The sequence below is a fragment of the Diabrotica virgifera genome, chromosome 2 (genome assembly GCF_917563875.1).
Source record: "Diabrotica virgifera virgifera chromosome 2, PGI_DIABVI_V3a".
NCBI classification, from domain to species: Eukaryota; Metazoa; Arthropoda; class Insecta; order Coleoptera; family Chrysomelidae; genus Diabrotica; species Diabrotica virgifera.
In genome coordinates, this window is record NC_065444.1 from 147,737,016 (window position 1) to 147,752,778 (window position 15,763).

At 33.5% G+C, this 15,763-nt stretch overlaps 1 protein-coding gene across 1 annotated transcript in view; it reads right to left on the minus strand.

Annotated features, from left to right (window-relative positions):
• Positions 1 to 4,089: 4,089 nt before the first annotated feature.
• LOC114330538 (muscarinic acetylcholine receptor DM1) overlaps positions 4,090 to 15,763 on the minus strand; it is a 249,754-nt gene continuing 238,080 nt past the window's right edge. Inside the window, exon 9 of the mRNA XM_050642849.1 lies at positions 4,090 to 4,658. Coding sequence (XP_050498806.1) covers positions 4,222 to 4,658 — 437 coding nt within the window. The 3' untranslated portion in view covers positions 4,090 to 4,221. The remainder of the gene's footprint in view (positions 4,659 to 15,763) is intronic.

Genomic DNA, 15,763 nt, shown 5'->3' on the forward strand with positions numbered 1-15,763 from the left:
ATGGATTCAATAAGATTATGTATCTTAAACACATAATCTTATTGAATGTAGTTTAAAATACATATGTCTTAAGGAATCCATTATCTTTAAAAGCAGATAAATTAAAAACTACATACTCTATCGCAATGAAACACAAGGATGATATTTATGTAAAAAGGGCTAAACTCATTTTAGAGTATTAATAAAACACTCTGTATCTCGGTAAGAAACAATATTTTAGTTAAGTGTTTTGGGTTAAATCTTCGTATTTTGTTCTAAGGTTTCTGTAGTTACGATTTGGACAATTCTTAATGAAGCACCCTGTGTATATTATCTTCTTCTTCTTCTTCTTTTTGTATAGACATGACTCTGTCTGATTTTTCAATGTGCCACTTGTAAGTTGTCGTTCCATCGTTTTCGTGGTCTTCCCACTGATCGTCTTCCTATTGGGTAACCGTCTTTCGCTGTCCTGACTACCCTATTTGTTGTCATTCGGCTTATATGGTCATTCCATTCTATTCTTCTGTTTTTTACCCAGTTATTAATGTTGTACACCTTGCATCTCCGTCGTATATCTTCTGTACTTTTAGCTCTGTCTCGTAGAGTCTTACCATCGATTTTTCAAAGGGTTTTCATTTCCGCTGTTTCGAGCAATCTTTTTGTCCTCTCTGTGTCGGGTCGAGTTTCTGCCGCGTATGTCATTATTGGTCTGATGACTGTTTTGTAAATTCTGCCTTTAATTTCTTTTCCGAGATTTTTATTTTTTCATTTTGTGTCATTCAGGCAACCTGTGGCTCTGTTTGCTCTATTGATCTTCCACTTCTGTTTCTAGCCTTCCGTAGCTAGATAGTGTGATGCCCGGCGGGCGAACTTGGTACACCAAATTGTGTTTGTACCTGAGATAATCGAAGGGTCAAATTTTATTACCGGAAATTTCGACACCGCTTGGTAAAGCAGGTAGCTGGGTAGTTACTTGGGTTTTCTCATTATTTATTACCACTTGCATCTAAATTTTTCGTACACGAATATTATTCAGTTATACATAGCTATTTTATTTCTTGTTTGTATATAGATAGTACATTTTCATGCGGTACTAAATTTTTTCTCCAATTATTTACTATACATGACTTGGAAAATGGACATCATGTTCCTTGTAAGGACAAATTGCCGATGAAATACAAAAATTTATTTTGTTTAATAAATAGTCAAAAACGTCTAAAATTTTTGCAACATTTCAATTATCATTAGAGTCAGCTGAAATATTTGTGGACTTTGAAAAAGCCATTCATTGTGGTATTGGGTATGTAACCCAATGTAAAAATTCGCGGATATCGTTTTCAGTTTCATCAAAACTGATGTAAAAAAATGATGTTTAAAAAATTCAATCTTTGGGTTTGGTACAAGAATATAAGAATACAAATTCAGAAATTGCAAAATAGTTAAGTCATACGTTTGATTTAACTTAACGAAGTTGAAGAATGCTTTGTTTATGGTTTCATGTCATATAAACCTAAACACTTGATATATGTGCAGATTATTTACCGGAAAATTACATACTCGATAGCCTATTTCCACCACAGATATGGTATAATCAGAATCCAGGTCTATTACAAGCACTACGAATGCCTGTGAACCCTTCCATTCGAGGTTTAATTGTTCTTTTTACGCATCTCTTGTTATGCTTACTGAAAAGTTTTAAGTAAACACTTATGTCCAAATATATAGTAGACCGTTAAGTAAGAGTAAAATGGCAATTTTGAAGAAAATGATAGATAAACTACGATTCCAACAAATACAGAACGTATGTTAAATTTTATTAAAGCTATAATCGTATCATTCCTATAATAGCTAATAAATTCTTGTATACAATGTATGTTGACTGTAAATAAATGTATAAAAATTACTAGTTAGTGTTTCAGATATTATTACCGCTTTAAAGAAATAAAATGTATATTACTTATGTTTATAAAATAAACATATACATTAATTAATTATTAATTACCTTTTTTATTTATGCCGCAACTATATTTATTTGGTGTCGAATATTCCTGTAAGATAAAAACTAGCCTTTGGGACTGGTGTCGAAAATTGCCATTAAATTTGAGTCGCTACCTACTTGGTGTCGAAATTTCCTCCGCCCGTGATGCCTAGGTATTTAAACTCCATCACTTGTTCTATTATCTGACCATCCAGCTCTAATTTACATCTTATGGGATCTGCTGCTATAACCATGCATTTTGTCTTTTTGAGGAAATTAACATGTTCAATTTTCTGGAGATTATTTTAAATTGGTGCAGCATACGTTGTAAATCATCTTCCCTTTGAGAGATTAGTATTGCGTCGTCCGCATATCAGATTATTTTAGGTGTTTTTCTCCCATTTGTTATCCTTTTTTAGTTCTTTCTTTTTTTATTATTTCGTCCATGATCAGGTTGAACAATAAAGGACTCAAGGAATTCCCCTGTCTTATCCCATTGCCGGCTTCCATTGGGTCAGTTAGTTGGACCGCGTTATGTAATAACGGATTAACCGCCAAAAGTCCAAAATCGAGATAATAGTGCCATCTTGCAGCTAGGGTGCAAATCTATGTATAAAAATATGTTTTTTGTAAAAAAATTTAAAAAAAAGCTGTTTTTAAATGCCTGTATTAAGCGACATTTTTTATTTTCTTAAAAAAAATCCCACACTAGGATTTGTAATATCGAACTAAACGCCAATAATGGTACATAATCCATTGTCATAAACAAAAATCCGCATCTTTGTAAGTGTAATAACGAATCAAGCGCCACGAATAGTCGGTTAATTCTTTATTACAAAACATAACATATTTACTAACGTTAAAGATATCGAATTAAAAGACATCCTTTGTAAGGTAACATCAGATTAAGCGCCAAATATGTCTCTTAATCCGGTATTCGGATCTTAACTCATGATATCTTAAAAAATCATTAACGAATTAAGCGACATTTGATCGAATAACTTTTAAAATATAAATTATTTTTAAAAAATTTTAAACACATGTAAAAGTCTATTTACATTTGCATTAATATATTAAATAAGAAACATGTCAGTACTATATTTTAGAAATAGTACCAAAAACAAATTTAAAATCTTTAAACCGATTTATCTCAAAACTACATTTTGGCGCTTAATCCGCTATTACATAACGCGGTCCAGTTTATCTTCCACTTTTACTTTTATTGCGTTGTTCTGGTAGATGTTTTCGATCGTTTTAATTATTCCTAGAGGTACCTCTCTCGAGTATAACAAATGGATAACGTCCTTTAATGTGACCCTGTCAAATGCTTTCTTAAGGTCCACGAAACATAAATATGCCGGTTTGTTATATATTATGATACGTATATTGGCCGGATATATAGAATGTCAGGTTAGGCGAGGTGTTAATATTCTTTTTATTATAATTATAAGTACCTATATAATTTATGCATTAATTAAACGACATATTAATCTCAAGCTGGTATATTGTTTCAATAAAATCCAAGTTGCACTAGTCTGAATGACTGCATAGTTTTTTATTAGAAATCTAGTCTAACTACCGAGATATGGAAGTGATTCCCTTTGCCTCGTCTTTCAAGCAAATTTGTGTCTGAAAAGTTAAATTAATTTACTGTTCCATATTAATATTATAATAATAAAAACATTTTTTTATGTTACACAAGTCTATTTTAGTCTTTCTTAATAAGAAATGAAAAAAATAAAGAATATAATGGTATCTTAAAAAAGTTCTCTAAGCTTTAAACATTTAAAGATAAAAATCACTAATGCTTAATTTTTGAACAAAAAAGTACGTAGGTATATGTTCATAAGACATCCATTAATAGTAAAGAAGTGACAACCACTAAATAGCGCTTTTTCAAAATAACTTTCTAATCTTGGAATAAATTTTATTTTAGATCAGTAAAATGAAGCGAGCGTATGTATACGTAGAAGATTATTGTAAAGAAATATTTATCATATTATGTAATATTTTATATTATATATATAATATATAATATATATGTAATATTTTAAGAACAAACCCAAGATAATATTTTAAATCCAATTATCGAAAGCTAGTCACAATCGTATTGTTCACATTTTGCCACATTTAGTTAGTATTAACTTAGGTATATATAGATACTTATTCGTCTACAAATATAACCCCCATTTTTGAAATCTTAAAAATATTTATTTCTCAAAGTGCACCTGCAAATCTAATCCTACGTTCGCCCCACGTCTGTGCTAATTGTAGTACCCCCTGTTCATTGCTGCCCGATATCTGTTCTGCCACTTGCATTGCAGAATTCTTAAATAGGTCCTTCTAAAGCTAGCGTTACACAATGCATAACACACTGGATTAATAGTCGAGTTAATGTAGCACAAGAAGTAGAAAAAGTCCCAGACCTGTGGAGGAAGACCTGTGGTGCTAGTCACAGGTTTCAGTAATACCAGTATGTTGTATGGTGTCCACGTGATGATGAAAGTCAACAATATTGCCGACAAAGTTTTTGCGGCTTTTTTGTCGGCTTTCTTTTCTTGCGTTTTCTTCTTTTTCTTGCCTGGATTTTTCGTAGCATTAACAAGAGGGGTTTTGCCGGCTAGTTGTTTGGGAATGATCTTCGCATTAAGGGGAATGCGGATATCAGGCATAGCTGAAGGTCGACGGTTTATATGGTTTCCTTGGTCTGACGAGCGATGAAAATCACCAGTTTGGTGGTTTCGTGAAGGTGCCTATAATAAATGTTAAAAATTAATTAAATAATTGTAACTATAAATATATAAAACTTAGAAATAATATAAATATAAACGATATATTTCAAATCTTATTAACATTTTATTTTATTAGTTTAATTTTATTGGAATCAGTACCTTAAAACTTTTTCTTTATTTTTATTTGTATAATGACTAGAATAGTTTTCTTTGAAAAGCGATTTAAACTAACAGTATTAACCCTGTATCAATCTGGCGCGAGCATAATTGCCAAACCACATAATATTTGTTCAAAACAGGTACTATTTGGGGACTAACAAGTTATTATTTGTAAGTACGCTCCGACCTGTATAGGAATATTCTTGAGCTGCATGTAAACCGGAAAAGGGCTGCATAATAATTCTTTTGATAATATTTTTTATTAAAAAGTATTAGTAGAAAATAAAGTATTTCCATTCACGTCTTAATGTTCATCGTGCACATCGTTAGTTAGTACCGGATCAGTACGAGTTCTTAACATTTTTGAAATGTGATAGTGGAAAGTAGGATGATTTGACTGCTGACTGAAAGTTAGGTGAGTATTATTTGATTTAATATTTATTTGAGAAATTATTAAGCCTATCACTGACTTGCAGACTGTAATCTAAGCTAATATTTACTTGTGTTTACCCCTTTTTTTTAATGTAACTAGTTTTTTGTGAAAATGCACTCCAGAATCTAGGATTACCACTTACCTCTCCTGGTTTTTACATTAAATGTGGATCACCTGATAAAGAATACGCTCATGTTTTAAAGTTTTCGCCGCATAACTTATATCTTACCAAGCAGTGATGATTTTTTTTTCTCTGCAAACACCGACTACCGTACCTTTTGATAACTTAATTCACAGAATAGTTGTATTAACTGATAAACGAGAATGCATTCTTTGCAAAGAAGTTAGACATCACAACTCATCAGATATAGAAGAACTATCCTTTGTCATTTTAACTACTAGTAACACTAGTAACGCCTTTCCGAATATTTCTAACTTATAATTCGCAAAAATAACTACACCTCTCTTTTATCCCAAAAGACCACGCCCTAATGACAGTAACTTTAAGTCACCTCAGCTCCTATCACCCACAACTAATCCACCTCCAAAACCTAACACTGCTTCGACATGAGGCCTCATCAACTATTATACAAAACCCATCAAAAAGAAATCAAAAACATCCAAATCAGCTGATAATGACTGTTACAATGTTAATGAGGAATCTCTATCTATTACCAATAAACTATACGAAGATAATCCAGAATCATTTTGACTTCACGTAACCCAACTTACTTCATTTCTTGAAAACTTCTTTGGCATCAACGACCCTCTAACTAAAGCCAGTAAATTTTCCACTGACGAAACCACCTTAATGAATGACCTCCCCTAATCTATACCAAAATCAAATGAAGAACTTTAAAAAATCGCATAACACGCCTTTTAAATTAAATAAATCTACAACTCACTGAACAACTGCTTAATGATGATGGAAACACAAGTGATTATTCCATTCGTTCTCAACAGTTTTTCTTTCTTTTCTCTTATTCCTTCTCCAAATTAATAACATTCAGAGTGATACAATGGAATTTCGATCGATTTTATCCTCGCCTAGACATCTCCCTCGCCATCTTTGACAAACAAGAATCTCCCAACAGTCTTATAAAAAAGCATTTTTAGTAATTGTACCAAAAAAGCATAAGATTTAATTCTATTTACTGATGCTTCTAAAACTACCACTGATCACCACTAAACTCGAACTTGCAAGATCTTCTCGGTTCTCTCAACATGTAGCGTGTACACAGGTAAATTATATTGTATTCTATTGGCATCTAAATGCATCTCCCATCAAAAATCAAAACAGACATAATGCCTGTTGCGATTGCAACTTCTGAGAATTATGGTGCTCGCCCCTTTTTCCCTACAAGTAAAACAAAAATGCGTTGGGTTTTTGTGAGCCGGTTTTGTGCATACATTGATCTGTGTGGTTCTTTCCCGTCTGTTTTATCTAGCATTCATGTGCTGGCTCTTAAACAAGGAACATGTAGAATCACTGTGCAAAAATATATCGCTAAATGCGATTTTTTACTGTGTGAAATTAAGTTTAATAAATATTGAATGGGTTGCATATGTGAGTCCATATTAAATGTAGTAATGAAACAAAGACTTACTCACAATCATTTAATTATACTTTGACGACCGGTTTCGATCTCTACATTATTCAGATCATCTTCAGGTCGGCGTTACAAGTAGTTAAATGATGCCGTTACAAGGGATGCGTTGCCACTTAGTTGTTAACATGTTAATACGTCCAACTTATGCTAATAGATTAGCTGGGAGAGGTATAGGGCAAACAGACATAAGGCAAACAGACAATGTCTGTTTGCCCTATACCTCTCCCAGCTAATCTATTAGCATAAGTTGGACGTATTAACATGTTAACAACTAAGTGGCAACGCATCCCTTGTAACGGCATCATTTAACTACTTGTAACGCCGACCTAAAGATGATCTGAATATTGTAGAGATCGAAACCGGTCGTCAAAGTATAATTAAATGATTGTGAGTAAGTCTTTGTTTCATTACTACATTTAAGTTTAATAGTTAGTAAGTAAGTTAGTTAGTTAGTAAGATGGGTAGCGAGTAGGAACTCTTTAAATTATTGAAGATAGTCCTATCAGGGAAAATGAATCAATCCCTGCCCCTCGCAGATTCCGGGGGTTTCCTGACCCGTGAAACTAGTATCTGTTTAGGGTCCCTTGTCCAGGGTTACGGAAGAAGTCCACAACGGCAGACATGGCGGAGAAGCGGAGCTTCGGTACGATGTGGATGGCGGAACTGGCAACCCTCGATTATAGGGGTAATATAGAATCAAAACCGTTGCGTCTGATCCAGAATGGACGGCTAAGAACAGCGTCTGACCCAGAGTGGGCAGCTGATATAAAACTCACCAACCGGTCTAGCCAGCGTGGTGTTTTAAGGCTACTCATCCTTCCAACTACATAGAAATGGCGAATACTAAAACGAACGGATATGGTCTCCAGGTGGGTACGGTATGTTATGCCAAGTCCCACACCCAGAAAAGGGTCTGCCCCGTGGAATCTGGGGGAGGCAAGAATTCGCTTAGTAGACACAAAATGCACATCGGAACATATAACATCAGAACGATGAGGACAGAAGATAACCTGGAAGAGTTGCAAGAAGAACATAAGCCCATAAAATGGGACGTGTAGGCTTATGCGAGACAAGGCTTAAAGGCGAAGAAACGACTCTACTAAAATCAGGGCACACTTTGTACCAATACAATTCAGGAAATAACCAAGGTATAGGAGGCGTAGGCTTTTTGGTACATAAAAGAATTGAAAACTTGGTAACTAAATTCCAAGCGATTTCTAATAGAGTTATCTATCTGGTAATAAAACTAAATTGTAGATACAGCATTGAAATAATCTATTGTTATGCGCCAACTTCTTCTGCAGATGATGAAGAGGTAGAACAACTTTATGAAGACATTACAAGAGCCAGAAACCTAGAGAAAACATATTACGTTATAATTACGGGAGATTTCAACGCTAAAATAGGAAAGAACGAAAATAACAACGACAGCGAATATATTGGAAATTTTGGACTGGGAAGTAGAAATCACAGGGGAGATATGCTCGTAAATTTCCTCAGCAAAGAAAAGCTGTTCTGCTTAAACACATTCTACAAGAAAAAGATGCAGAGAAAATGGACGTGGCACAGCCCAGACTGCAAAGTAAAAAATGAAATTGACTTTATACTCTCTAACTTCAAAAACATTGCTAAAGATGTTACTGTACTAAATTCTGTCGACACTGGTAGTGACCATCGATTAGTTAGGGTGCGAATAGAAGTAAATACGAAATTCGATAGAAGAAAATTATTAACACAGGATAAATTACCAAACATAGAAGCACTCGAAATGAATCAAGAGGAATATCAAAGTGAACTAAAAAAGAAACTAGGACCTTTACCAGTATTCAACACGAAAGATATAAATGAAATAACACAAAAATTAACGAATGACATAACATCAACTACAAAAAAGATCTGTGGTAAAAATAAAAATTCGAGAAAAACGAAACTTAAACAAACAACACTGGATTTAATGGAAGAAAGAAGAAGAACATCTAAAGAATTACCAGAATATAAGGCTATCAACAATAAAGTTAAAAAGAGCATAAGGTCAGACTTACGGGCTTATAAAACAAAACAAGTATTGCAAACCATCGAAGACAATAGAAACATGAGAGTTAGGGTGGGCCGAAAAAAGCTTTTTTTTATTTCGTGTTGCTATACCACGGAAAAGTGGCTACTAGGACAGACTTTTAAATTACAAAAAAAAAATTTCAAATTGGTTGATATCTTCCGCTTGCGCATTGGTCGTAAAGTTTAAAAAATAGGTTGTTTTTGAAATTTTTTTAAAAACAAAAAAATATTTTATCCCGTTTTGCTATACCGCGTATATCTTTCCTTGAGGGGTCGGGATTAAAATAAAGAAAAGGAAAAAAGATATATTGATATATTCCGGTCTCGCATCGTCCATGAAATATTAAAAAATATCGTTTTTTTGCTATTTTCTTCTTTGAAACTGTTTTGGCCTCATTAAATTTATTTCATTCGAAGTACCTGGCCTATTTTCTTGCCCAGATATTGTACTAAATTTTTTGTTTTCTCTTTAATTACCTTTCGTTAGTACTAACTAGTCGTGGTCGTCAGTAAGTAAGAACAAATTGAATTGTTAAGTCGTTTCCTGTAGTTATCAAGTGTCGCCAAAAAACGCCGGTTTCAGTTATAGTAAAAAATAAATTAACCCTTTCTCCCTCCTTCCTTCACCTTACTAATAACTGAAGACTTCTCGACCTACCAGTTAAAATAAGGTAAGAATTTTTTTGTTATTATTTCCATACAGTCCGCTTTAAATTCGATTGCGTAATAGACCAGCATAGCCCAATCGCCACCCCATAAGTTTGGTCCTTCGAGCCGGATCGTCTTGAATCAATTTCGTTGTTGCTTTGCCGGTTCAAGATCTGATCTATCGTATTTTTCGCATTGGATAAATTTATTTAAAATTATAATTGTAATCGGTATAGTATATTTGTCGTGTTAAAATCTAATTAAATCGTAGTGTACCCTTTTTTTGTCGTGTATCGAAAAACCTTGTTCTTCGGTCGACTATAGTTGGAACATTGAATTCGTGTTTTTGCTTCTGAACCCATCGCTTAGTGAAATCGATTTTGATTAAGTAAATATATTTGATTTGGATATTTTGCAAACCTAAAAATAATTTGTTTGGATTTAGTTTAATAAAATTTTAGTAATTGTTGAAAAAATATATACACCTAACTACTATTCTTGACATATTTTGGGTTTTGTTCCATTTTATTTCTTCATCATTGATAATTTTTTGAAAGAATTTCAATATTTATTATTAAACATGCCTAAAAGTCAAAACGAACTAAAATTGGAGCGATTATGCTCTAAACGTGAAACTATTTTTCGTAGGGCTCAATTATGTTACGATGCCGGGTCGGCCTTAGAAAAAGATCCAGAAAATGCCTCAAAAATGCGTAACTTTGCAGTTAGATATAGTACTTTCGAAAAAACTCTATCAGAATATGAGGAAATTGTTCAAGATATCGTTATATTAAAACAAGAGATGGAGCCAGATGCTGGCGTTGCATACCATACGCATTTAGATGCATTTTATGATCTCTACTCCAATATTGAATATTTAGCTTCATTATTAATAAATAAACCTGCTGTTTTGAGTAATAATCCCAATAGTACTAATAATTCTACTATTAAAATGCCCAAATTTGAATTAGTTAAGTTTGATGGTGAAGATATATCTCTGTGGCCTGTTTTCTATGAAAATTTCAAACAATTTGTTCATAACAAAATAGAATATCCCAAGTCCGATAAGCTACAGTATTTGTTGAGTTGTATTTCCGGGAAAGCCTTGAAAAGCTGTAGCTCAATAGAACTCATTCCTAATAATTATGACATTATTTGGAATATGCTTGTTGAAAGATATAATGATAAAAAATATTTGTTTAATCTCTATATGGATCGAATTGTTAATTTTCGCGGTTTGCAATCTAATAATCCATCATATTTGGAAATATTTTTGGAAAAGTTTGATACTAATGTTTCTGCACTAAAACGATTAAATCTCGATAATTTAGATGATCATATTTTAACTTATTTAGCTATGTTAAAATTACCACAAGATACCATAGATTCATTTGATTTAATAAGAAATAATAATGATTTACCCGCTTATGATGATTTATTGAAATTTTTACGCCAACGTAGTAAATCTCTTATTAAAAATGATAGATCAAGGAATTCCAAAAATAATTTTTCGTTTCAAAAACCGAACAAATCGTTTCATTTGCAAGAACAGAATACGTATTCCTCCATAGATTGTGTTGTTTGTAAAAAAGGCCCACATTTAATTAAAGACTGTAAGCACTTTTTAGGGCTACCATTTGAATCCAGATTTAAATTAGTGAAGGAAAATAATTTATGTTTAAATTGTTTTTCTTCAAAGCATCGAGTATCCAATTGTCCGTCAAAATTTTCTTGTGTTGTGTGCAAAGCTAGGCACCATTCCAAGTTGCATAAGCCAAATACTACTCGGCCTAATGAGAATGTTCCATTTCCCTCCACTAGTACTGAGCCTACCTCTGGTTCTTCTGATAATCCTTCTAGTTTACATGTCCGCCATTCTAAAAATATCCCAAATGAATCAGAATCGAGTTCTGTTAGTCTGTTTGGGACAATAATGGTTAAAGTTGTTGATAAATGGGGTAGTGCTCACAAGGTTAGATTTTTGTTAGATAGTGGTTCTTCTGCTAATTTTCTTAGTTTTGATTGTTCCCGAAAATTAGGCCTAAGTTATTCGAAATTAAATTTGACAGTTTCTGGTATAGGAGGATCAACCACCCCGATAGTAGGTAAAACCAACATTGTTATCTTTTCCCATTTTGATAAAAAAATACAATATCCTATAGAAGTGTTGCTTATAGACACAATCTCTAATAAGTTGCCAGATCAACCAGTTGACAAAGACTGTATTAACAGTATAGAACACTTGAAATTAGCTGACCCGAATTTCTTTTTTCCTGGCAAGATAGATGGTATTTTAGGCTTATCTGTCTTTTCAAATATCATTGGTTGTAATAGAGTGTCATGCGAAGATTCTCTATCAGCTATTGAGACTAGTTTAGGTTATGTAGTCATGGGCTCAGCTGCACCAAATTTTGAAAAAATCCACACATATTTGTCTTTCGTCTGTAACCCTTTGTTGAATTTAGATTCCTTGGTCGAAAGAATGTATGAATTAGAGGATTTGCCCACTGTTACTAATAGTTCATCAGAAGATGAAATTTGTGAAAATTTATTTTTAGAAAATGTATGTAGAGATGCAGATGGTAGATACACAGTTTCATTGCCGTTCCAAAATGATCCTAATGTACTGGGTGATTCTTTTGTTCTTGCTAAAAATAGATTGTTGTCCTTAGAAAATCGCCTAGCACCAAACCCAGAACTTAGAAAACTTTACTGTGATATCTTTCAAGACTATTTAGACCAAAAGCACATGAGTTTAGTTCCCATTCAAACCATTGATTCGTTGTCGTATTATATTCCCCATCATTGTGTTTTTAAATCAGATAGCCCTTCCACTCCTTGTAGAATAGTCTTTGATGCCTCTATGAAAACTAGTAAAGGACCGTCATTAAATGAAATTCTTTATAAAGGTCCAAAATTACAAAATAATCCTACCACAATATTGTTGAATTTTCGTCTTTTTCCAATCGCAATTGTCGCTGATTTGAAACAAATGTATAGGCAGGTTAAAGTGGTTGAATCTCATTGTTCGTTTCAAAGAGTTTTGTGGAGATTTGATACCAATGATCCTATTTCTATTTTCCAATTAAATACTTTAACTTTTGGAGTAAAAGCCTCACCATATCTTAGTCTCAGGGTAATAAAACAATTATGTAATGACGAATCTAAAAGTTTTCCTGATGCTATCATCCCAATTTTAAGAGATATGTATGTAGACGATTTTATTAGCAGTTTTCCAAATGTTTCTGAAGCTATAGTTACACACACTCAGTTAGTGAATTTGTTTCAAAAAGGTGGTTTTAAATTAACCAAATGGATGTCGAACTCGAACGATCTACTATCGACAATCCCCGAACCCCTTCAATTGGTCAAAACCAAACAATTTGATAAGTCAGTCTCCAAAGTGTTAGGATTGCAATGGGAAGAAAAATGTGACAATTTTAGTTTTGGGTTAGAAATACCCTCATCGACCCGTTGTACAAAAAGAAACATGCTCTCACTTGTTGCTCGTATGTTTGATCCCTTGGGATTCCTATCTCCTATAACCCTCTTGCTTAAAATTTGGATAAAGAAACTTTGGACTCTAAAGGTAGATTGGGATAGTACCGTACCAAAAGAAATCGAAATAGCATGGGAAAAGTTTCAAAATGAATTTCATGTCCTATACAAAATACAAATTCCACGCCATATAGCAGTTACACCTAATTCGTCGTTGTCTTTTGTAGGATTTTCAGACGCAAGTGCTGCTGGATACGCAGCCATTGTTTATTCCAGGGTTGTTAATTGTACAGGTCAAGTTAAAGTTACTTTACTGTACTCTCAATCTAAAGTATCTCCAATGTCTAAAATAACTCTTCCTCGATTAGAGCTTTGTGGAGCGCTTCTTCTCTCAAAGCTTCTTTCACATGCTATTGAAACTTATTCTCCTAGACATAATATTGATAAAATTTTTGCCTTAAGTGATTCCATGATTGTATTAAATTGGATAAAGTCCTCAGAGAAAAATCTCAAAATATTTGTTCAAAATAGAGTTGTTACAATTCATAAGATGGTTCCGTCAGAGTATTGGTTTTTTGTTCCTGGAAAGGAAAATGTTGTTGATTGCGCCTCTCGAGGTTTGTTTCCTTCTTCGTTAGTCAACCATTCCACATGGTTTACTGGTCCAAATTGGTTACTGTTGGAGCCAGAATATTGGCCTATTCAGTCTGTCAACGGACAGGAAATTATGATTTGTGATTCTGAATATAGATCACAAACCTTCTTTGGTAATGTCACTCGTGTAATTTCTCCGCTGTATACTCTTATTGAATATTTTTCCAGTTGGTCGAAACTTTTAAATTCCACAGTATACGTATTGAGATTTCTTAGAAAATTGTCTTTAAATAAACGGATATCTCTATTTGATTTAAAAATTGCAGAAATTGAATTAATTCGAGCTGTCCAGCAAAAGCATTTTTCTGAAGAATATAAAGCCCTTTCTCAAAATCTCGTTGTAAAATCTTCCATACGTCGTTTGAATCCATTTATTGAAAATGGAATAATTAGAGTAGGTGGACATTTGTCCAACTCCCAATGTAGTTTTGAACAAAAACATCCGATTTTGTTGCCCAAAGCCGATCCTTTAACCATTTTGTTAATAGATTATTTCCATAAATTGCATTTACATGCTGGAGCGTATTTGTTGCAAAATCTTCTGAGAACAAATTATTGGATACTATCTAGTCGTCAGGCCATCAGAAATAGAATTTGGAGATGTAATCGTTGTTTTCGTCTTAATCCTAAACCTACCTATCCTATGATGGCTGACTTACCCGCCGTAAGAGTCAATCAGGCAAAAGCCTTTTTACACACTGGTGTAGATTATACTGGTGCGTTTTCCATTACTATAGGAAAATATCGTGGCGTAAAAACTCAAAAGGCTTACGTATGTTTGTTTGTTTGTCTAAGTACGAAAGCCATACATCTTGAATTAGCCTCCTCGCTCTCTACAGATTGTTTCTTAGCCACTTTCAAAAGATTTTTATCTCGTCGTGGAAATTGTAAGGTTTTATATTCAGATAATGGCACAAATTTTGTGGGTGCCAAGAGAGTCCTCGATGAAATATATCAATTAACTACTTCAAAAACTTATAAAGATGCATTCCAACAGGAACTTAATAATACCAAAATTTCTTGGAAAATGAACGTACCTTATGGCAGTCACTTCGGTGGTATTTGGGAAAGCAATATAAAAAGTGTAAAACTTCATTTAAATAGAGTTGTGGGGAATCAAATCCTTACTTACGAAGAATTTTTAACTGTTCTGACACAAATCGAGTGTCTTTTGAATTCGCGTCCTCTTTGTGTTCAAAGTAACGACCCTGAAAATCCAGTCGCGCTGACTCCATCGCATTTTTTATGTACAGAACCTTTAGTGTCATTACCCTCGATGGATATTGATCTTGATAAAAATATGAGTACTTTGAAAAGATATAAATTATTAGATTGCATTGTTCAACATTATTGGAAAAGATGGCATTCAGAATATTTGTCTTCTATGCAGTCTCGTTTAAAATGGAACACTAACTCGAACCCTCCCAAAGAGGGAATGGTAGTTATAATAAAAAATGAAACTATCCCACCTTTACAGTGGCCTCTGGCAGTCATAGAGACTTTGTATCCTGGAAAAGATGGGATTGTTCGAATCGTAAAAGTGCGAACCAAGCACGGTAGTTACATGCGCCCAGTCGTTAAACTGTGTCCTCTACCCAGTCAATAAACTGGAGAGGATTTTTTTATTTTATTTGATAGTTAAAATTTTAGTTTAGGGTGATGGGTTCATGTGCAGACTTAGCATATTAAAATTAAATTAGTTTTCGTTGATTTTTCGTTTATTTTAAAAATAAACTCGGGGGGGCAGGATGTTTTGGCCTCATTAAATTTATTTCATTCGAAGTACCTGGCCTATTTTCTTGCCCAGATATTGTACTAAATTTTTTGTTTTCTCTTTAATTACCTTTCGTTAGTACTAACTAGTCGTGGTCGTCAGTAAGTAAGAACAAATTGAATTGTTAAGACGTTTCCTGTAGTTATCAAGTGTCGCCAAAAAACGCCGGTTTCAGTTATAGTAAAAAATAAATTAACCCTTTCTCCCTCCTTCCTTCACCTTACTAATAACTGAAGACTTCTC